The sequence below is a fragment of the Artemia sp. Qi Xiang Cuo genome, chromosome 17 (assembly GCF_049724085.1).
Source record: "Artemia sp. Qi Xiang Cuo chromosome 17, ASM4972408v1, whole genome shotgun sequence".
NCBI classification, from domain to species: Eukaryota; Metazoa; Arthropoda; class Branchiopoda; order Anostraca; family Artemiidae; genus Artemia; species Artemia sp. Qi Xiang Cuo.
In genome coordinates this window covers 21,487,586-21,511,510 of record NC_142810.1, presented here as the reverse complement: position 1 = coordinate 21,511,510, position 23,925 = coordinate 21,487,586, and the positions used below count along the sequence as shown (strand labels likewise).

General features: G+C 35.1%; 1 protein-coding gene across 1 annotated transcript in view; it reads left to right on the top strand.

Moving 5' to 3' along the window:
- LOC148941996 (teneurin-a-like) overlaps nt 1-23,925 on the top strand; it is a 172,424-nt gene that overhangs the window by 74,491 nt on the left and 74,008 nt on the right. Inside the window, exons 2-4 of the mRNA XM_089103200.1 lie at nt 13,662-13,793; nt 19,359-19,502; nt 23,181-23,279. Of these exons, the coding sequence (XP_088959326.1) occupies nt 13,662-13,793; nt 19,359-19,502; nt 23,181-23,279 (375 nt within the window). The remainder of the gene's footprint in view (nt 1-13,661; nt 13,794-19,358; nt 19,503-23,180; nt 23,280-23,925) is intronic.

Here is a 23,925-nt window from a genome sequence, read left to right as displayed (position 1 = left end):
ACAACAAACACCTATGAAAGGCTAAGAAATCCAGCTCAGAAAAGTCAAAACTAGCAATCCACCCAGCCCAATGCCTAGGTTTCAGACACTATACACCTAAGAAAGGCTACGAAATCCATCTCAGAAAAGCCTTAAATAGCAACCCACACAACTCAAATCATAGGTTTCAGACACCACACACCTACGAAAGACTCAGAAATCCGTTTATGAAAAGTCGTAATTAGCAGACTACACATCCCAAACTAGTGGTTTCAGACACCACATACCAACGAAATACTAAGAAACCTTAGCTCAGAAAAGCCTGAATTAGCAAACTATACATTCCCAAATCATAGGTTTCGGACAACACACATCAACGAAAGACGGGTGCACGGGGAGAGCCTTTGAGGGTTTGTGGGTCCGTTGAGGGTGGGTGGTCCTTGGGGTGCTCGGGGGGGACGTTGGGGGCCGGGAGGTTGGGCTTGGGGGGGCGGAAGGTAGAATTTGAGGGGCGGGGGGGACCTTGGGGGCGCCGGGGGGGACGGTGGGGTGCGTTGGAGCCAGTTGGGGGCAGGTCGAGGGCCGTGGGAGGGCCAGAGCGGTAGTTGGTGACCGGTGGAGGGGCTTTGAGACCCCGATGGTCGTTTGGAAACTCGATGGACCTTTGGGGACCGGAGGAGGGCCTTTGGGGCACAGGGGGGGCTGTTGGGGCACAGGGAGGGGCTTTGGGGGGCCGGAGGGGCCGTTGGGGACCGGTGGAGGGCCGTTGAGACCCCGTTGGTCCTTTGGAAGCTCGATGGGCCTTTGGGGACTGGTGGAGGGCCTTTGGGGACACCGGGAGGGACTTTGGAGCACAGGGATGGCCTTTGGGGGTCCGGGGGGACAGAGGGGGCCGGGTGGGCCTTTGAGGCCGGAGGGCTTCCTTGGGGGTTGGGGTAGGAGGATTGGAACCATTTGGGGTTGGGTTAGAGGACCTCACAACACTGTTCAAATGGAACTTGTGTATTATTACGATCACAGAGTTTCACCCTCAAATTCTCTTCTAAAACATTTACTAAAATCTTCTTTCAAAATGTCTCTAACTGTTTCTCCGAAATAATTCCATAACCTGTCTAAAACCATTTCGCCCGAATAATCCCCAAACGTAATTTCAGCGTGTTCCTTTTGTTTGGCATCTGTGTGCTAACGCATTTCAAATTTCTAGGAAACCCTGTCCTACGTTAATCTCTTCATCTCATAAATTTTCCTAGCTAAACTATTAGGGTTTCGTTAGAATATCAATTTACCTCTCCGACTTAAAACTCCGTGAAGCCGTATTTAAAAATAGAATTTCTATCTCTTTAGACTCCAGCATAATTCTAAGATAACAAGTGATGGTAATTATGATCCCTGACACTAAAGATCAATGAAGCCCTATTTAAAAATAGAATATTAATTTTTCTCTCTGTCCTAAAGAATGTTTATCCCTCAGACCTAAGATTAAAGAAGCCTTAATGTTTCTTTATTCTCCCCTTCGTGAATCAATAATTTCCCCTAGCGATTATGTAAATCAAGTTCACTGGTTAAGCTAACCAAACAATAATGAAGACATGTTTGTTTCTTAATTCCCCCCTTCGTGAATCAATAATTTCCCCTAGTGATTATGTAAATCCACGGAAATTCACTTCCCCCTCGAGTCCCAGATCAATAATATTGTTCCAGTTAGAATTAAATGCGCATGTGCAACCTTCGTCCCCGATTTATTACACATAGAAACATCAAATAAATCGATCTTGGAAAAAGAGTTCATTGAGCAATTACGTAATCTTTCTCCCTAGAGACTCTATGATCATATTGTTTCATAGTTCTCCCCGCTTGTGAACCAATAATTCCCCCAGCGATTATGTAAATCACCCCTCATGTCAGTCGCACGTGACCAAACAACAACAGATCGATTGACCTTGACACACCCACATTAGACTCGATCGATAATCCTTGAATAAATTATGTCCCGTCAGCATTAAACTAAATTGTAGATGGCAGCAGGGGTGAGGGACACGAGTAGCACCTCCCCCTCTACTAGCGTAGTTTATTTTCAGATAGAAAATATGATTTGAGGAGGACACTCCCCCATAACCCTCGGGGCGAGGGTTTTAAGTTATGCCCTGAGGGCATATAAGAAGGGGCTTTTGCCCTTTTTAATAGTCGAAAGTGAATGCAAGGCAACTAACACCCCTTCCACGCCCACCATTTCCCGAAACACGTCCAATCAAAATTTTGAGATAGCTATTTTGTTCAGCGTAGTTGATTTCCCGATAGAAATTATGTTTTTGAGGAGGACACTCCCCCACAGCCTTCAAGGCAAGGGTTGTAAGTTATGCCGTGGGGGCATATAAGGTTTTTATAAAGGCGTTGTCGTAGAAAGTTCAAAAAAGGCTCATTCGATGGGAAATTCTTAGGGCTAGTGCCCTTTTTAATAGTGAGTCGAAAGTGATTCGAGGGCAACTAGTCCCCCTTCAGGCCCATCATTTCCCCAAACACATCCAATCAAAATTTTGAGTTAGCCATTTTATGTAAATCAAGTTCTCAGGGCAGGCTAGCCGAGAAAAACAGCAAATAAATCGACCTTGGAAAAAGAGGTCATTGAGCGATTACGTAATCTTTCTCCCTAGGGACTCTACGACCATATTGTTTCATAATTCCCCACGCTCGTGAATCAATAATTCTCCCATCGATTATGTAAATCATTCCTCGTGTCATTCGCACGTGGCCAAACAACAACAGATCGATTGACCTTGACACACCCACCCATTAGACTCGATCGATAATCCTTGAATAAATTATGTCCAGTAATCCCCACGCTCGTGAATCAATAAATCTCCCATAGATTATGTAAATCACCCCTCGTGTCATTAGCACGTTGCCAAACAACAACAGATCGATTGACCTTGACACACCCACCCATTAGACTCGATCGATAATCCTTGAATAAATTATGTCCCGTCAGCATTAAACTAAATTGTAGATGGCAGCACATGTGTTCGTTCTGTAGTCAATAAGGCCCTTCTACTGACATTAAAACTTAAAACGAACAGAAATTATTCCGTATATGAAAGGGGCTGTCCGCTCTTCAACGCCTCGCTCTTTACGCTAAAGTTTTTTATTTTTTTTTTTAAATAGAGTTGTGAGAAAGTCAAACTTTAGCGCAAAGAGCGGGGCGTTGAGGAGGGGAGAGCCCCTTTCATATACGGAATAATTTCTGTTCGTTTTAAGTTTGATTGTCACTCCTTACTTTCAGTTAAAAAAGACTTGTTTATTCTATTTAATTTTTGAAAGTTTTTGAATAAATGCAGGTTTTGATCTTGGCTCGCCGTACATGAATAATTAAAACAAAAATTTCATCAGCATAAAAATCTGATTCTTCTTATGTATCTATTGGTATCAAAATTCCGTTTTTTAGAGTTTCGGTTACTATTGAGCCGGGTTACTCCTTAGTTACGTATGGAGTGACGCTTATCTTATATTGTTTTGAAAATTCTGAGATGCCAACATCAAAAGTCATGCTTATTCATTTATCCTGCCTACTATGAGATTCCTACATCAAAAGTCATGCTTATTCATTTATCCTAGGGGGAAGCATACAATTCAAAACTTAGGAGTAATTTTTGTTCCGATATTAATTTACTTTTATTTGGTTAAATGGCTTTCTCGAAACTTGTTTCATTTTATTTACGAACGTTTTTATTAGTATTAAATATACGTAACTTACGAATTAACTTACGTAACGAACTTCTATATTCATATACTTTAAATACGTTTATTAGGGGGTTCATCCCCTATTCAATACCTTGCTCTTTAAGTGAAATTTTGGATTTTATTCCAATTCTTTAAAACTGACTACTTTAACACAAAAGCAGGTCATTAAAATAAATAGCTCTTATGAAAGTACTAAAAAATCTTTGGCTTAAAGAGTGAGGTATTGACTAGGGGGTGAACCCAATAATATATGTAATATTTATTGTTCATTTAAAGTTTTGATGTTGCTGCTGTTGCAGTTGAAAAACTTGTTTTTTATATTTAATTTCTGATCTTTTTTTAAATAATGCTGGGAAGTCCGGCGTCCCCTTCATAGCAATGCCCCTTCCCCCCATGAAAACTTCCTTCATGGAAAGATCCTCCTACATAACCCCCGACCCCAGGCACGTACGCAGGGATTTGTTTTTTTTTGGGGGGGGGGGGTCTAATTTGTTTCGGGGGGGGGGCCCGGGCCCGAGCCCCCCCCCCCCTTCTTACGTCCCTGCCCAACCCCCCCCCCCACTACCAGGAAAAATCTCCCCTGAAAACGTCTGTACTGTATACTTCCCAATAACCAATACTATAGGTTAACATTGGGTAAAGTTCATAACTTTCAGCCCTCCTCCCGGGAACTTCGGGGGATTAAGTCATCCTAAAAGACATACTTATAATATTTTCGAACATGCTGAACAAAATGGCTTTCTCAAAATTTTTACCAGGTGACTTTAGGAAAACACTGAGCGTGGGAGGGGGCCTAGTTGCCCTCCATTTTTTTTGGTCACTTAAAAAGGGCACTAGAACTTTTAATTTCCATTCCAATGAGCCCTCCCACGATATTCTAGGACCACTGGGTCGATACGAATACTCCTGGGGGAAAAAAATAATAAAAATAAACACGCACCCGTGATCTTTCTTCTGGCAAAAAAATGCAAAATTCCACATTTTTATAGATTAGGAGCTTGAAACCTCTACAGTAGGGTTCTGATACGCGGAATATGATATTATGATTTTCATTAAGGTTCTATAACTTTTAGGGGGTCTTTCCCCCTTTTATCGAAAATCAGCCAGATTTTCTCAGGCGCGTAACTTTTGATGGGTAGGATTAAACTAGATGAAAATTATATATTTGAATTCAGCATTGAAATCTGATTCTTTTGATGTATCTATTTGTATCAAAATACCGTTTTCTAGAGTTTCGGTTACCATTGAGCCGGGTCCCAATAACCAATACTATATGTTAACATTGGGTAAAGTTCATAACTTTCAGCCCTTCTCCTGGGGGCTTCGAGGGATTAAGTCATCCTAAAAGACATAGTTATAATATTTTCGACCATGCTGAACAAAATGGCTATCTCAAAATTTTAATTGGGTGACTTTGGGAAAAAATGAGCGTGGGAGGGGGCCTAGTTGCCCTCCATTTTTTGGTAACTTAAAAATGGCATTATAACTTTTAATTTCCATTCCAATGAGCCGTCCCACGATATTCTAGGACCACTGGGTCGATACGATCACCCCTGGAAAAAACAACAACAAATAAACAAATAAACACGCCTCTGTGATCTTTCTTCTTGCAAGAAAAGCAAAATTTCACATTTTTGGAGATAGGAGCTTGAAACCTCTACAGTAGGGTTTTCTGACACGCTGAATATGATAGTGGGAGTTTCGTCAAGGTTCTATAATTTTTAGGGGGTCTTCCCCCCTTTTGCCGAAAATCAGCCAAATTTTCTCAGGCGCGTAGCTTTTGATAGGTAAAATTAAACTTGATGGAACCTATCTATTTGAAATCAGAATTAAAATCTGATTCTTTTTATGTATCTATTGGTATCAAAATTCCGTTTTTTAGAGTTTCGGTTACCATTGAGCCAGGTCGCTCCTTACTTACAGTTCGTTACCACGAACTGTTTGATTATGTATTGAATTTTGACATATTTTAACAGCTGCAGTGACAGCTGCAGTCAGTTTTTATTTTATAGATCAGGGAATTTTAACAAGCCCTGGTAAAAAAAATGTCTTTAATTTTCACTTAAAATTTTGACTAACTCATTTAATTATTTTACAATTTATCATTGAAGCTTTTAAAATATGTTCTGGGTTGTATAGAATATCTTATGAACAAGCAAAATGTTAGATATAGTAAGTTGATGATTTACGTTAAATATTAATTATGTTTGTAATGCTTATTTGTTAAGCCCATTTTTTGGAGAAAAAGTACATAATAAGGAGAATCTCATATTAGTTTTAAAGAAACAACACTTCTCGGCCAATAGTCCAATTCATATATACGATTTTTGAAAAGCTCTTTAATTGAAGTTTGGTTAATACCGGTTTCTCTAAATTGAGGCTCTGAAACGATTCGGATCAGTACTCCACACCAGAATATGAAGAATATGTTTTCAACTATCAAAAATTCTGAATCTAGCAGTCTTTTGACTAGAAACTGACTCAGCAGGGTATTGCTAACGTTGAATAGGGATACAACCGAGCTATAATTATTTTAAGAGGAGGTTTTTATCTTTAAGTATTGTCTCCACATACTGAATCGCTAAAGTAGAATATTTAGAAACCGATTGGTTTCAAAGCATTCCTACTCATTCCTTTCTATTCAGTATACTTGAGAGCCATCCTTAATTGCAATTTTCCGTTCCAAGACTCAAACATATTGGAATTCTTGACTGGAAGAAAAGCAATTTCTGTTTCAGGAAAATCTATAACCCACCAAGTGATATTTCTCTGTAATCACGTTCACTTCACGAATACGACATTAGAAGAAGGGAACGAAACATTTATGTCTCTCTTTCTATAATAAACACACACCAGGGATTAGAAGAAAAACACCCAATGAATAAAATATGAATTTTTTTTTTAAATATGAATTTTTTTCGAAAAAAAGATTTTTTTCGTTTCTACTATTTTTGCGGAAGAAATTTTTTCCATTGATGCCTATTAGGAGTTTTATTTGAAGAGTCGGGAGCTAATTTTTGCAACCGAAAAAGACGGGACTGTATCGAAGATTACCATTCCAAGGGAGGAGTCAAGCTATTTTAGGGCGGGAGAGCCAACTATGCCGCATGTTTTCTAAGCTTTTTGTTTGCCATTGAATAGCTGACATCTACGTATTTATGTGATATTTTTCATATTTCAAGGACGAGATGCAAGGTTCAAGTCCAGATATCTTCCCTCAGAAAAGGCCATGAAAATTGGCCATAATTACACGCCATATTAGGTTTTATGTTTTATTCACGGTTTTTCTTTATTTTGAGTTAAATTATTAATTGCTTTACACGTTTTTCTTGTTGCTTTCCATGAAATTTTATTATCAATCCATTAACTGTCGAAAATTGACATTGACATTATAGTGGCATGCGATTAAGAGTGTCTGAATTCATTTTAATCTTTCTTGAATTATTTCGTTTTTTTCTTAGTCTATAAAGGCTTAATTCGGTAAATCATGGTTAAAATTAGCACGTTTCCTTAGAAAGTCAAATTTAAAATGACATTGTTTTAACGCTGAGAAATGTTCTTTAGTAGATCAAAAATTGATGAAGAATCTCGCACGAGCTTAATATGGAATGACTTGCTCTTATTTTGTCCTGGAAAACTCTGAGAAGGAAACATAAGAAATTAAGCTACTTTGTTAATGTTTGATTACATTTCCCCCTTATATTCCTGAAAAACTTAATAGTTAAGTACTTTCTTAGCAAAAACCTTGTAAAAGCCTATTTCGGAACGTTTTATTCTAGGCATATGTTTAGAGCGGAAAGGGAACAATCGTCAATTTTGTACTGAAATATCTATAGCCTACGGGGATAAGAGCACAATGGATTTAGATAATCTTTTGTTTTATGCATGCTATAAGCTGTGTGTGTGTAAATATATTAAAAAGCTTCTATATCTTTAATATGGAACAATTCATTCAGAGAGAACAAAAACTCAGAGAGAAAATCAGAAGAAATTGAGCTATATCGTTAATGTTTGTACTCATTAATAAATTAGTATTTAAGCACTTTTCTTTGTTAAATGCTGAATTTGACCCATTTAATATTGTCTGCATGTATAATTAAAAATATGAATAAAAATGTATATAAACATATTTGTATATAAACATAAATGTATATAAACAAACATAAATGTATATAAACATAAATGTATATAAATATAAGTTTATATATATATATATATATATATATATATATATATATATATATATATATATATATATAATAAATGTATATAATTTATATAATGTATATAAATGTATATAATGTATATAATTTAAATGTATATAAATATAAGTTATATTTATATATATGTATATATATATATATATATATATATATATGTTTATATATAATGTATATAAACATAAATGTATATAAACAAAAATGTATATAAACATAAAAATGATAAAACATATAAATGCAAGTGATCAGTGATAGTGATTTAACAACAAACAGTAGATTTAGAAAATCATTAGTTTATTCCATGCGATTATTTAATTTGCGATTATTTATTCCATGCGATTATTTATTGATGAATTTTTCATGAGTTCGAAATGAAATGACTCGCTGTAAATTTCTCTTGAAAACTCGTAGAATGAAACGAGTAAAATTGATGAAAATTGATTTGAAGATACTCAGCTACTTTGTTAATGTTTGATATATTCCTCCTTCATATTCCTGAAAAGCTCGACGAAAAACTGCACTTTTTTTTTATTCCCGCCTAGGTTCTTCGTAATAACATTCTGTTACAAAATTAACTTCAAAGAGTGGCTACAACTCCTCCTCTAGTTGATGACGTCACTATTTTCCCGGTATCATTATTTAACCTCGCTTAAGTTACATTTTAGCTTAAATCGTTACATTTTGTCTCCCAATAACGCTAAGCTAATTTATAAAAAATAATACTATAAAAGTTAAACAAAAACACATCTATTAATTTACTGGAGCTAATTGACTGGCCAGGACTAAGGACAATAATTGTATTTTCTATGTACCGAACAGACGCATTGCTATTAAACTACATGCTATATTTGTTCTCATCGTGAACGTGATATTTGTTTGATCTCTTTTGAACAAACATTCTGGACCCAAGAATAGCTTAAAGACTCTATTTTCGTTTAGCTAGGAAACTACGGAAATATACATCCTTGCGGCCTATGGACACATACGTCCTAGATATACGCCCTTTAGTTTTAGGCGTTATTGTAGGTTCCTTTCGTAATTATAACGCACCAATGGAACTATTTAATGAATAGTCTGAAATCGTATTTGTGGTCTGATAATTCTTGCCCTTTTGATGTAATTAAATAAAAAAAACAAGTTTTTTTAACTGAAAGTAAGGAACGACGTTAAAACTTAAAACGAACAGAAATTATTCCGTATATGAAAGGGGCTGTCCCCTCCTCAACGCCTTGCTCTTTAAGCTAAAGTTTGACTCTTTCTCACAACTCTATTTAAAAAAATTAAAAAACTTTAGCGTAAAGAGCAAGGCGTTGAAGAGGGACAGCCCCTTTCATATACGGAATAATTTCTGTTCGTTTAAGTTTCAATGTCGCTCCTTACTTTCAGTTAAAAAAATTGGTTTTTTTATTTAATTCAAATAAAGGGAGAGGGGGAAGCATACAATTCAAAACTTAGGTTATATTTGGTTAAATGGCTTTCTCGAAACTTGTTTAATTTTATTTACGAACGTTTTTATTAGTAATAAATATACGTAACTTAGAATTAACTTACGTAACGAACTTCTATATTCATAAATTTTTAACACGTATATTAGGGGGTTCGCCCCCTAGTCAATACCCTGCTCTTTAAACTATAGTTCGAATTTTTTTTCCAGTTCTTTAAAAATGACCTCTTAATCACAATCAGTTGATCAGTTGAAAAACTTGTTTTTTTTTATTTAATTCCTGATCTTTTTCTTTAATAATGCTGGGAAATCCGGCGCCCCCGGCCTCGCCCTGTCCCGGCCCCCCTGACGCCGTCCTGCATGGAACGTTCCGGCCCGATTGCCCCCGGCCCGCTCCGGCCCCCCCCGCCCCCACAAAAACTCCCCGGCAAACGGCTGTATACGTCACCAAAACCAAGACTATATGTTAACAGTGAGTAAAGTTCATAACTTTCAGCCCTCCCCCCGGGGACTTTGGGGGATAAAGTCATCCTAAAAGACATTTTTATCATATTTTCGACCATGCTGAACAAAATGGCTATCTCAAAATTTTGATCCGATGACTTTGGGGAAAAAATGAGCGTGGGAGGCGGCCTAATTGCCCGCCAATTTTTTTGGTCACTTAGAAAGGGCACTAGTACTTCTAATTTCCGTTCCAATGAGCCCTCTCGCGATATTCCAGGACCACTATGTCAATACAATCACCCCTAGAAAAAAAAAACAAACAAATAAACACGCATCTGTGATCTTTCTTCTGGCAAAAATACAAAATTCCACATTTTTGTAGATAGGAGCTTGAAACCTCTACAGTATGGCTCTCTGATACGCTGAATATGATGGTGCGATTTTCATTAAGGTTCTATAACTTTCAGGGGGTCTTTCCCCCTTTTTTCTAAAATCAGCCAAAGTTTCTCAGGCACGTAACTTTTGATGGGTAAAACTAAACTTGATGAAACTTATATATTTGAAATCAGAATTAAAATTTGATTCTTTTGATGTATCTATTGGTATCAAAATCCCGTTGAGTTTCGGTTACCATTGAGCCGGGTCGCTCCTTACTTACAGTTCGTTACAACGAACTGTTTGATAGGTTTAACAGAAACATGGTTATCTGATGGTGAAAATTTTACAGCCTATGATATGCATGGTTATGTTGCTGTCCATATCCCCAGAATGGTAACAAAGTGCTCAGGAGGTATTTCTTTATTTATAAAGTCTGATATTGAGTTTAGAAGAAGGTCTGACCTTGAATCCTTGTTTACATCAGTAGTGTCAAATAGTAGGACGGTTTATTCTCTTGTTATTGATCTGAAAAGCCAGTTTGCATGTGACACTGTTTTTTTGTTTTATAAGGCCCCTCCTTTTCCAACACATTTGTTCTATGATTTGCTTGATCAACTTTCTTGTGTGGGGTCTTTCTCTAAAAATCGTATTTGTGTTTTGGGAGATTTTAATTGTAATATATTAAATATTGGATCAAGTGATGAATGTGACCATCTCTTTGATGTGCTTTCTTCTGCTGGTCTACTTCCTTCAATTTTTTTTCCTTCCCGTGTTAACCCTACTAGAAATTCTGCCACTTAATAGACAATATTTTCATTTCTCATTCTTCTAATTTGAAGTTTACTTCTGGTCTTGTTTTCACTGATCTTTCTGATCACTTCCCTATTTATGTTTCACTTTTTGTGGCTCAAACTGAGATTGCTGTGGATGAGCAGGGTGAGTCTTCTCTTAGAACTTCCACAGATAAATAAATTTCTAATTTAATACATAGTCTTCAGAGTGATGATTGGTCTAGCGTTCTTGAAGCTAATGACGTTGATTGTGCAACGAATTTATTTTTGTGTCGTATGGGAGCTCTGTTGGATACGCCTTTTCCTCTTAGAAAGAGGCCAAGGAATTCCATACCTAAATGTCCATGGATGTCTAGAGATCTGATCAATGCTACGCATATGAAGGCGTCTCTGTTCAAGGCTGCATGTAAAAGTAAGACACAAGATGATCTTTTGAAGAATAAACTTTATAAAAATGTACTTACTTCTTTACTACGTAGAGCCAATAACTTCACGTCGAATTGATGAGTGTAAGGGGAGTTTGCGAAAGGTTTGGACTGTAGTTAATGAAGCTCTTTCCCGCAAGAAACTCAAACAGTCCCCCCCCTTGTCGCTACAGGAAAGCTGATAGCTCTTTCGTGGACAAAAGTTCTTCAGCAAGCGCCTTCAATTCGTATTTCACCTCACTTCCTTCAGTTCCTAATCCACTCTACAGCAGAGTAAGTAGTTTTCCATTAGTAGAAAAGTCATTTTTCCTTTTTCCATGCAGTGATAATGAAATTTCTAACATTATTTCTAAGCTTTCATGTAGCCGTTCAGTTGATGGTTTTGGTTTGAGCTGTAATGTTCTTAAAAAAATTGGTCAGTTTGTTTCTATTCCCATCTCACACATAACTAACCTCTCTCTTTCTTCTGGTGTTTTTTCTCATTTATTTAAGGTTGTTAATGTTTTACGTTTGTTTAAAAAAGGTGATTCATATCTAATTTCAAACTATAGACCTATTTCTCCCCATCCTGTAATCTCCAAAGTTGTTGAAAAAGTAGTGTATTGTAGACTCTCTTCATTTGTATTTAGTACTAGTATGACTGCAGGAAACTCTCTCATAACTAACCATCAGTATGGTTTTCGTCCCAGTTTTTCCACTTTGCATGCACTTTCAGATGCTACATAGTTTGTGCGTGTTAACCTTGACAAGGGCTTGTGTGTTTTGGGCCTATTTCTTGACTTTTCAAAGGCATTTGATATGGTCGTTCACTCTGTTCTTTTGTCTAAATTATCTTCATTTGGAGTGCATGGAGTCCCACTTGAATGGTTTAGGTCTTACCTCTCAGGGAGAGCTCAGTATGTTTCGATTAATGGTACTTCTTCCTCTACCTTGCCTATTTTAAAAGCTGTCCCACAGGGCTCTGTGCTTGGACCACTTTTGTTTTTAATTTACATTAATGATCTTGTTGATGGTCTTCATCCCCTTTTGCACCCTTTTCTTTTTGCTGATAACAGTAACTTTTTCATTGCTGCAGTGGACCTGCCATCTGCCACTTCCCTAGCTCAAGGTCTTCTTGATAAAGTAAAAGATTGGTGCTGGACAAATGCTATGACTCTCAATAGCCAAAAAAGTTCCACTATACAATTCAGGACCCCTTACCGTATGAGAGACGCAAGGGAGTAAACCATCCTGACTTATTGGAATGATATTATACCACAAGCTCCTATAGTGAAATTTTTTGGAGTGTATATTGGCTGTTTTCTTTCTTTTAAACGCCATATAATTCATACCAGTTCCCTTGTCCTCCGCCAATCTTCAATGTTATACAGGGTTAACTCATTTCTTCCACCAGATGTTATGCTTTCTCTTTATTATGCTTTTATTTTTCCTTACCTTTCTTATTGCTGTTCTGTCTGGGGTAGTACTAATAAATCTCTTCTCTGCTCACTTCAAAGAGCCCAAAATAGGGCAGTAAAGGCTACTTTTCTTCTACCCCGTTTTTACCCTTCCTCTCATCTTTATAATGATACTGGAATAGCTTCGCTGGATTGTATTGTTGGTAAAAGTTACCTTTATTTAGCACATTCTGCTTTTCTAGGTACACTTCCACCATCTCTGTAGCAGTTTTTCTTTCTGTCAGGCTCAGGTAGGTACTCTTCTTTTTTACGTAGCTCTTATCGCAGGTTCATTTTACCTAAGCGATCATCGACAGCAGGTCAGAGGTCTCCTGTTTATCAATCTATTTTACTATGGAACTCCATCCCTCCAGACGTCCCTCTATCTCTTTCTGCAAAGGCACTTTCTCACTGGGTTTTTCCAGTATAGTATTTTCCCCCTTTTTTCTTCTTTTTTTTTGCATTCCTTCCACATTTATATGTCTTTTTTTTCATTCAATATATTTCTCTGATTTTTTTTTTATTTAATCTTAATTTCAAATCTCTTCTTCGTTTATATATTTTTTTTTCTTCAGTTATTTGTGAAGTTTCCTGTTAATTCTCCTATTTTCATAAATGTCTCTTATCCATTTTTTTTTTTTTTTTTTTTTTTTTATTTGCTTTATAAAATTTTCTTTTTTGTTTTGTTGGCCGTTTAAAAGGTGAGCTTGTTGGGCGTGTATAAATTTTAAGTTTGTAATTTTTTTTTTTTTTTTAGTATTAATAAATTGATTGATTGATTGATTGATTGAACTATTATTTGGTTTTAGGACAAACTGGTTCAAGAGTGTAGTCCAAGATTGTATGGAAATTTCACCTTAGAACCTACAATAATTCCTACTTGGAATCCAAACTTGGATATTGAAAGCTCTCTGAATAAGGACATAGTTTTTGATGGGCAGGTAAATCAACTTTATTGCTTTTTAAAACATAAATACTAGGATTATATGTCAAAACAGACTGATTTGGTGGCTTTACAAATCAAAAAAATGAGTGTCATACATTATGATTCGGCAGGAGAAGAAGACAGGTAGAGTTTCTGACTGTTTTAGGAGGAAAAGATTATTTCTCTTGTGATAAATCTAAAATATCTACTAAAAAAACAAAAATCTAATAATTTTTTTCCTTTAGGTTTCAATAAATGCAAAGAGAATATTCTGCAGATGCGAAAAAGTGCTCATATTATTAATAAATTAGTATCTCTTTCATCTAATTTCAATGGACGTAGCCAAATCTTCTGGGTTTTCTTAAGAGGGAAAGAAACAAAACAAGACCTCTGCTGGAAAAAATATTAAATATCACAAACTAACCATTGTGTTTTTCTCTTTTGTCGCAGTTTACGAAATCTAAATAATTGATACAATAAACTAAAAACGGAAAAACACAATTTACGATATATTTTTCTGTTGATAACATTTCGTTCGCAAAGTAAGATTAAAATAAAATACTGTCTTAAAATTTTTACACAAAAATGAAACATCCCTTTTTTTTATTTATAGGGAACACATTTAACTGGGTCGTTCCAAATAATATCACTAGGGAATTATCTATAATGTACCAATTATTACATTATTCGTATTACGTGAGCAACATGAGTTATTTCATATTTAATCGCTTTGTCTTGAAGGCATGCCCAATGGCATATCCAGGATTGGTGTTCAGTGGGGGGGGGATACAAAATTTTTTTTTGAAAAACCCAGCAAAAATCGGTTTCAATGCATTTTTGTAACGTTTTACGAGCAGGACATAAGTTTCAAGGGGGGGGGGGGGGCAAATCCTAAAATACCCCTCTGGATACGGCCTTGCCCATACCCCGCGTGCAACCTTAATTTTTAATAAGGCAGCCCCACAAATGAACAATAAAATATTTATTAAGACGTTAACTAAGATGTTGATATTACAAAAAGTGGAGTATCTTATGATATATCTTGTACATTTGGGATAATTATGTACTCTTAATATCTGAATATTTATCTTTGCCAGTTAATAATAATGAAGACAAAATTCGAAACACAGACTGAATCTTACTTTCATTACTTATATTAGGCTAAAAGCAAAATTCCTGCATATAGTCCTGGATCCAGTAGATGGTGTTTTTAAATGCTCCAAAAGGAATGTTTTTACGAGCATTAGGGTGATTTCCTTAAATGGAGCAAAGGTCTGGATGGCAATGCTCCGTACGTGGTGTATAAAAAACTGGAAATGAAGAATAAACAAGCAAGAGCAAGAGCAAAATATGTGACAGCTCTTGGGTGCTTAAATAACTTACAAAAGAAGCAAAAACAGTGAGAGAAAGGAACGTGATTAAAAAAAGGTAGTTTGATGCAACATTCCAGAAGATGGTGTAATTTTCTTAAATGGAGCAAAGGTTTGAATGGCAATTTTATGTAAATGGTGTATCAAAAACAAGTTTTGTAAACACAGAATAAACGAGAAATAAAAGAGTAAGAAAGGAATTTCATAGCCTTTAGGAACCTAAAAAGTGTGAAAAAAAACGACAGTAGTACAGTATGGAGGAGGCAGTGGCGGATCCAGGGGGCGAGGCGAGGGGTTGCCCCACTAAAATAGTCCATAGAAGTGTAATTTACTTAATTAATGCAGGTTTGCGTTAATTAAACTTGCTCCTAATGCAAGTTTATCGGATCAACCTATTTTGCGCCCCCCCCTAAAAAATTCTGGATCCGCCCCTGGGAGGAGGAACAGAATTTTAATGTGTAGGTTGGTAGCTTTCCGGCTATCTTCTACACAGGAAAATACTTTATAATTTAGGCGTGAAAGATATCTATGTTGACGCCACGTGCATTCTTTGGTCAATTTTTCGGACAGGATTATTGTAATTTTTCTTGCCAATGCAAAGAGCAGGTGCAATACTGATTACTTAGAAATTAATTGTCAAAGTTTGAGCAAAAAGGTAAAAAGAAGAAACAAGAGAAAAAGAAAGAAAACTCTAATAGTAAAACAGACAAACAAATTTTACCAAAAAAGATTGGAGTTAGTTTGAAAACCAACTCCTTTATAAGCTCCATCATGAAAATACACTTATTTGAGGGCTTACCCTTAGAGGAATCCAGCTCAGAGGAATCAACGGATAAAAACCAACATAGTATACGCAGAAGATCAGAGGTTCGGCAAAGTTGTGTTCTTTTTGCCTCTTAAAATTTCATTTTAAATTCCACTAAATCACCTCAAACTGTCTAATATATTACGTTTTGCTCTTTTTCGGCAACTTTTTACCCATTGCCACCTAATAACGTCATATTCAAACTATACTTAGCGGGTATTAAAGATACTAGAGATTATATGTATCAAAGATACGACAGCTATCTTTCTAAATTTAAAAACAAAAACTCAATATTTTAAATTTAATTTACCGGTTATGATTTTATGTCGATGGATTCAGCTTAGGGCGAATTGCCTTCCAATCAAGAGCAGGCAAATGGTGTTCGACAGGGGGATAGTACATCCTGAATGTCGGTATGTGTGTCCTCTTTGTAGGGATGAGGACGAAAATTTGGACCATTTTCGCCGAAAGAACCCGGTGCTCTCTGATTTAAGGGAAAATTATTTACATGGGATTGTTTTGCTGCTTCCTGGAATTTTACAAAGTAGTAATCCAACCACAATATTTCGTATTGGTGCGTACATAGTGAAGGGATTAGAAAGAAGGAAAAGTTTTTACTATTAATTATTATTAATTATATGGAATTAAACTTAATTTTCTCGATAAATTACCATAAGGTATTTTTCGCTATGTATTATGTTAATGTGTGTTTCGTAATTTGTTCTGTTGTGATTTCTTTATTTTTCATAAATTTTTGTGTGTATATGGCTCTTGGGCTTTTGAAATCCACGATCTATCTATTCTTGACTTAAGTAAGCATACAAGTTGGAATCGTGCATATCAAACAGTTCGTGGTAACGAAGTGTAAGTAAGGAGCGACCCGACTCAATCGTAACCGAAACTCTAGAAAACGAGTTTTTGACACCAATAGATACATCAAAAGAATCAGATTTCAGTGCTGAATTCAAATATATAATTTTCATCAAGTTTAGCTCTACCCATCAAAAGTTAAGCGCCTGAGAAAATTTGGCTGATTTTCGAAAAAAGCGGGAAAGACCCCCTAAAAGCTATAGAACCTTAATGAAAATCACACCATCATATTCATCGTATCAGAGAACCCTACTGTAGAGGTTTCAAGCTCTTATCTATAAAAATATGGTATTTTGCATTTTTTGTCAGAAGAAAGATCACGGATGCGTGTTTATTTGTTTTTTTTCCCAGGGGTGATTGTATCGACCCAGTGGTCCTAGAATATCGTGGGAGGACTCATTGGGACTAAAATTAAAAGTTCTAGTGCCCTTTTTAAGTGACCAAAAAAAATGCTGGGCAACTAGGCCCCCTCCCACGCTCATTTTGGTTGAAAACATTCCCCTTCCATGGTTGAAAATATGATAATTATGTCCTTTAGGATGACTTAATCCCCCAAAGTCCCCGGGAGGAGGGCTGAAAGTTATGAAGTTTACCCAATGTTAACATATAGGCTAGTATTGGTTATTAGGAAGTATACGGACGTTTTCAGGGGGGATTTTTTCTGGTAGTAGGGGGGTGGGTGGGTCGGGGGTTATGTGGGAAGATCTTTCAATGAAGGAAGTTTTCATGGGGGAAGGGACAGTGCTATGAAGGGGGCGCCGAATTTCCCAGCATTATTAAAAAAAAGATCATATATTAAATATAAAAAAAAAACAAATTTTCCAACTGAAAATAAGGAGTAACATCAAAATTTAAAACGAACAGAAAATATTACGTGTATGAATGGGTTCACCCCCTAGTCAATACCTCGCTCTTTAAGCCAAAGATTTTTTAGTACTTTCATAAGAGCTATTTATTCTAAATAACGGCCTTTGTGATTAAGGGTTAATTTTTAAAGAAATGGAACAAAATTAGAACTTTAGCTTAAAGAGCGAGGTATTGACTAGGGGGTGAGCCCCCTAATATACGTATTAAAAATATATTAATATAGAAGTTCGTTACGTAAGTTAATTCTTAAGTTACGTATATTTATTACTAATAAAAACGTTCGTAAATAAAATTAGACAAGTTTCGAGAAAGCCATTTAACCAAATAAAAGTAAAATTAATATGGGAGTTTTGTTTTAATTATTCATGTACGGTGAGCCAAAATCAAAACCTGCATTAATTCAAAAACATTCAAAAACTAAATAAAAAATTTTTTTTTTTAACTGAAAGTAAGGAACGACGTTAAAACTTAAAACGAACAGAAATTATTCCGTATATGAAAGGGGCTGTCCCCTCCACACCGCCGCGCTCTTTACGCGAAAGTTTTACTTTATTAAAAATTTATTTTTTCAAAAAAAAAAAAAAATTTAGCGTAAATAGCGAGGTGTTGCGGAGGGGACAGCCCCTTTCATATACGGAATAATTTCTGTTCGTTTTAAGTTTTAACGTCATTCCTTACTTTCAGTTTAAAAAAAAATGTTTTTTTTGTTTAATATTATTCAAGAATGAGAGTAAGGTGTCATACTTAGCCAATTGAGATAGTGTAAAATGACTAGGATATATTTGCTTGGTGCTGAGTAAGTTATAGTAAGAGGTAGTAATATATCTAATATTTCGTAAGTGAAATATAGTATGACTTTCACTTCTTTATTCTTTAACAGTACTTTTTAACTCGTTTTTTCAACTTACTCAATTGTATTTTAGTTCATTTGATCTTTGTCATTACTACATCTTGGAACATATCTTCATACGTATACCAATACCTGGTTCTCACTAGGTATACCAATGAAATCATATGGTAGTGTCCAGTGTGATATTAGGGTTGCAGGTTTGGCTGGTTAAACATATTATTACCTGTTCCAAATAAAGCTCTTTGATTTCTAATGTTTTCTCTTCAAATGAGTTGATATTTTCTAGAAATTCTTACACCTTTTTACTTTAATGATAAAGAAAAACAAGTGCTTAAAAAGTTTTAATTGCTTTCATGGTTGCATAAATACTACAGAGACATGTATCAAAAGAGTTGTCTCCCCCCTCCCCACTTAAAAAAAATGATAATGAGTCTCAGAATTATGAGTCCCATTATCATTCAAGGCAAGTGCTGTCAAAAGATTTTAGGTTTTTGGAATTCAAATTATCGTTGTGTACAAGGCCGTATCCAGAGGGGGGTTAGTGGGGTTTGACCCCCCCCCCTCCCCCGAAATGTTTGTCTGGCTCGTAAAAACGTAACAAAAATAGGTATAAACAAATTTTGTTTGCGTTTTTTAAGATTTTTTGTGTACCCCCCCCCCTCCGAAAAAAAATCCTGGGTAAGACCTTGGTTATGTATGTCCCCTTGCCCCCCAGATTTGTTGATATTGCGATAGATAAAACACTTTCTAAGATGTTAAAACGACTCTTTGAGTATCTACCTGTTTATTTTGTAGCCTTTAATTATTCACATTTTACAGGTGGTTAGAAACACAGTTAACATATCTGACACAACTCTGAAGCTAGTGCATCGATCCACGTGTACTCCTGGATACAGATCTATTCTTTTAATGAACCTGACTCCTGAGACTGTACCAGACTCATTGAAGTATATTCATATTCAGGTAAGACTACTTTTAATTCCTCATTCACTAATGTACGAGGAGATTTGTTCAAAGATGCTACCGCATACCACTATTGCATAGGGTAGCCTTGGCCACCTACTTCTGTAAACCAAAAACAACTTTTATCAATAAAAAGACTCGTACGTAGAGACGTTACTGATTCAATGTCAGAACGAAAATGAATATAAGCGGTAAAAGGAACGCCCTGTTTTACAGCTTCATCAAAACTGAATACCTACGTACTACCCTAAACTAAATATTTGGCCACTATAAAAGCACGTTCGCAAATATATAAACTATTTATTAGCTACCTGAATAAAACACTGGATGCCATTAAAGTCGATATCTGTCACAATTTATTGTTTTATTTAGTGTGGGTGGCTATTTGGCCACTTACTTTTCTTGACCGAAAATAGCATTAATCCTTGAAAACACGCATATTTGAAAGATACAAATTTATTGATAGATTTTGTGATATTCAATGAAAATTACTTGAGACAACTATCAGAATTCGCATTGACCACTAAAACTCAATGAAACGCGAAAAACCTATCTTTTAATCAATTGAATGGCAAACAATAATATTTGCAGAGATGAGAAAATCAGAGTTTGCAACTTCAAAATAACCATGGTGTTTAGATGTGCTAATTTTGGTCGCTGTACTTAATCATCACAAAAACGACGTTTCCTAGCAACACGAAAAAGGAATAACTATAGCATGGGCTACCCTAAGTGGTACTACAGTCCACATGCCCTATAGTAATTCTTCTTCCCATAAGTGCTTCTTCTTCGCGTAAACTACCGTAGTTACTTTTTTCACCAATCAACATAAGGGATAAGACTAATAAGGTTAGAAGGTGAAACAGCCACAACTGTTTCAGCAGTCTTAGCTAATATAGTTAAGATGGTGCCAAAACCCAATACTACGAAAAATTAACGTTTTGGAAAACAAAACTTTGAATACAGAAATAATCAGACTACATCGCAAGAGAGAAATAAAATTTTGCACCCTCTTACTCCTTCTAAGGAAAACAAAACAAAAAAACGCATAAATGAAGATTTCACACATATTGAAGTTATAACTTTTTTGCTTATACCAAATATCTATTATATAGCCAAGTAATAACAACCGACAACATAATGAAACTTGTAAACAATTAATGGGTGCATTATCATCCGTCTTTTTGGCAGATAACCTATTATGGAATTTGATAATACCGTAAGGCAGCTGAAAAAATGAACAACTACAAATATTAACGTTTCAGAATAACGAAAATTTAACGATTCAGAAAACAAAACCCTGAATTCAGAAATAATCACACTACTTCGCAAGAGAGAACTAAAGTTTTGTGCCCTCTCACTTCTAACATCATGGGTCTGGACGCCTATTTCATTTTTTCATTTTTGAATTCCCAAAACCCTGAAATAAACTAAAAAAAAATACTAAAGAATAAATTTTTTTATAATCTGAACTTATATTCCATAAAGAAAATAGTGACAAAGTTAACTGTACCAATGAATAGCTACGCTATAGTCGGTACTGATTTTGTAAGACGATTGGGGGGGGGGGGGGTACTTTTACCGACTAGAATATACCTAAATGGGAATCAGGTGATTCTTGTTTTTTCTATTTTTTCTAGCATGGCTAGAAAAAAGTTACAATCAATAATATTTCTAGACAGGATATTGAGCATGGAAAATCAGGAAAAGAAAGAAGAAAAATCAGAATACAAAGAATTTACTTTAAAAATACCTCCTTCTAAAAAAAAACAAAAAAAACGCATAAATGAAGATTTCACATGTATTGACGTTATAGCTTCGTTTTATACCAAAAATCTCTTATATAGCCGGTTAATACGTTCTGAAAACTTAAAGAAAATTGTAAATAATTGATAAACGAATTATTCTACATTATGACCTGTCTTTTTTGGTAGATAACTTATTATAAAATCTGATAATACCGTAATGGAGCTTAAAAGGTGAACAACGAGAAATTGTATATCCTGATAGAAAAAACGGCAACTGGTGACTTCTTCTATTATTTTATCTATGGCAATACGTATATGTACCGTACATTACGTATGTACCGTGCATTACGTATATGTATGCGTACCATTACAAGAACTATTGGTTGCCTTAAATGAGGTTGCAAATTGTTTTTTGTCTTCGCTGATACCTTAGCTCTATTTTTCAAATTATCTTTCATTTATTCCCTTATCCTTATGAGAAAACAGAAAAGAGAGAGATTAGGAAACTCTTCCCCTTTTTAAGGAAAGATTATATGGGGAAAGAAAAGGAAACGTTTACAGATGTCTTGAAATTGAACCAAGGTGGACAATTATAGGGAATAATTTTCTAAAGAAAGGAAATAATTCGATAAATAAAATACCAAAAATGCTAGGGAATACAGCATAAGCACTGTGTAAGAAGTTTGTTTATTGCAAAGCGAAAACAATTTATTTGTTTACCTATTGCTTTTGAAAACATTTGAAATGAAAGTTATTCTGAGTATAACAAATCAGAATGGACACACGGATATGTTAAGTATTTTGAAAAAGAATCTGTATTTAAGCATAGAGATTATTTAATAACACTGCAACTTATGTAAAAAGGGCAGCAACTGTGAATCCATGATTCTAGTTATGCAATATAAATATTCACAGTGTAAGTTTAAATGTGGATGAGTTTTTTCACTCTCAAAGTTAAAAATGCTTGGATTCACTATAATAATTAATAAAATTTTATAGTTTGATGAGAAAAATCAGACGATTTTGAAATGAAACCTTGCATCAATTTCTAAATTATTATTATCCTATATGATGTTTGTTCGAGCACATGTGAATTTATGTTCAATGTTAAAGGAAGCAAAGGTGTTAACAAGGGATGGAAATAGGCGGTACGCTTGAGGTAACCTCTTGGTAAGAGTTAAATTTCTACTTAGAGGGAGGTCAGACGGCAGAAAATTTTCTTTTGTATGCTATTTTATTAAAATTGTTTTTTTTACTCGTTTTATGCCAGATCTGCTTTTGTTTTGTTTTTCTTATCTCTGTCCTTTCAAAATAAATAAATAATAATAAGTTATATAATAAGTTAACCCCCCCCCCTCCTTCATCAGCCTTTGATCTCTTTGTGGATGAATATAATAAGTTATAATGAGTTTTTAGGAAAAATTTAGGTAATTCTATATAGGCCATTCCACATCGATAATCGGAATAAGCTCATGAAGTTGACCCATTCCTCTCAAAATTTGTTTTCATCATCTTTCTAGAGCTATGTTGCTATACTAGCTGCTTAGTTTTGAGGGTAATTTTACAAGTAATTCATTAAATTTCCGTGTAAAATTATCAAAATCATTGTGCCAGTTAGTAACTCCTTACGACATGTGTATATGGGTATAAATTATGGCATTAAGAAAATCTACTAAAAATTAACTATTAAAGACAAAAAACGAATGTGACTTGCCATGGATTTGTCATTAACGCGAAATATTGTTTTCTTTTCCTTTTTTTTTTGGTTTTCAAGTTAGAAAATGTGTTTTTTTTTATTTATAAACTTTGAAGGCGGAAGCACTGAGTCATATGGATATTTTAGTTGCATATCCTTTTGTGTCACAACTTTAATCTTGGTTTAATCTTCTGTGCTTTCACAAAAGTCAATATGTTTAATTATTATTTATAGGTAATTGTTGAGGGAAACATTTTCAAAAAGACATTTGAAGCTGATTCGAACATTCTTTACATCTATTCCTGGGATCGAAAGAATGTTTACCGCCAGAAGGTAAGTTCTTTAATTTTAATACTATGGGAATTTAATTAATTTATCCACCTCTTCTTCCTCAAAGTTGGCTGCACAGACACACAAGTATATCAAAATTATCTCTGAATAAAAGAGTCTATTTAATATGTCCCAATTTCAAATAATCCTTATATTGAAAATTCCAAGAAAACATACAACTTTTGCTTCCAAACTCTAGGATATATTTTATGCACATCAAAATGTCTATTCAAAAAAATGTCTTTTTATAAGGTAATATAATTTTTTTTAAAAGATGGGATTTTTTTTTATGAGAGGGCAAAATTATTTAGTAAACAAATGGGGTATTCAAAATCCAGTCACTAAAAATTTTTGAAAAGACGGGATATTTTTGTATGCGAGAGGAAACAATTATATAGTAAACAAACTAGATATTCAAAATACGCTATAAAACTACTCGAAGATAGTTCCAAAATATCTGTTTCTCCTTGCTTTTTAATTTTTCGCTGTTATAAATACAAATGTTCATTGTTTTTCAAAAATATTTCTGTATCTTATATGCACCTTAAAAGCTGACCTTCGGCGGATATCTATTTCCACATTATTCTATCCAAGTTAGCAACTAAGTATTGACGAGAGACATGTATTTTAACTTTCAAGGCAGAATTTT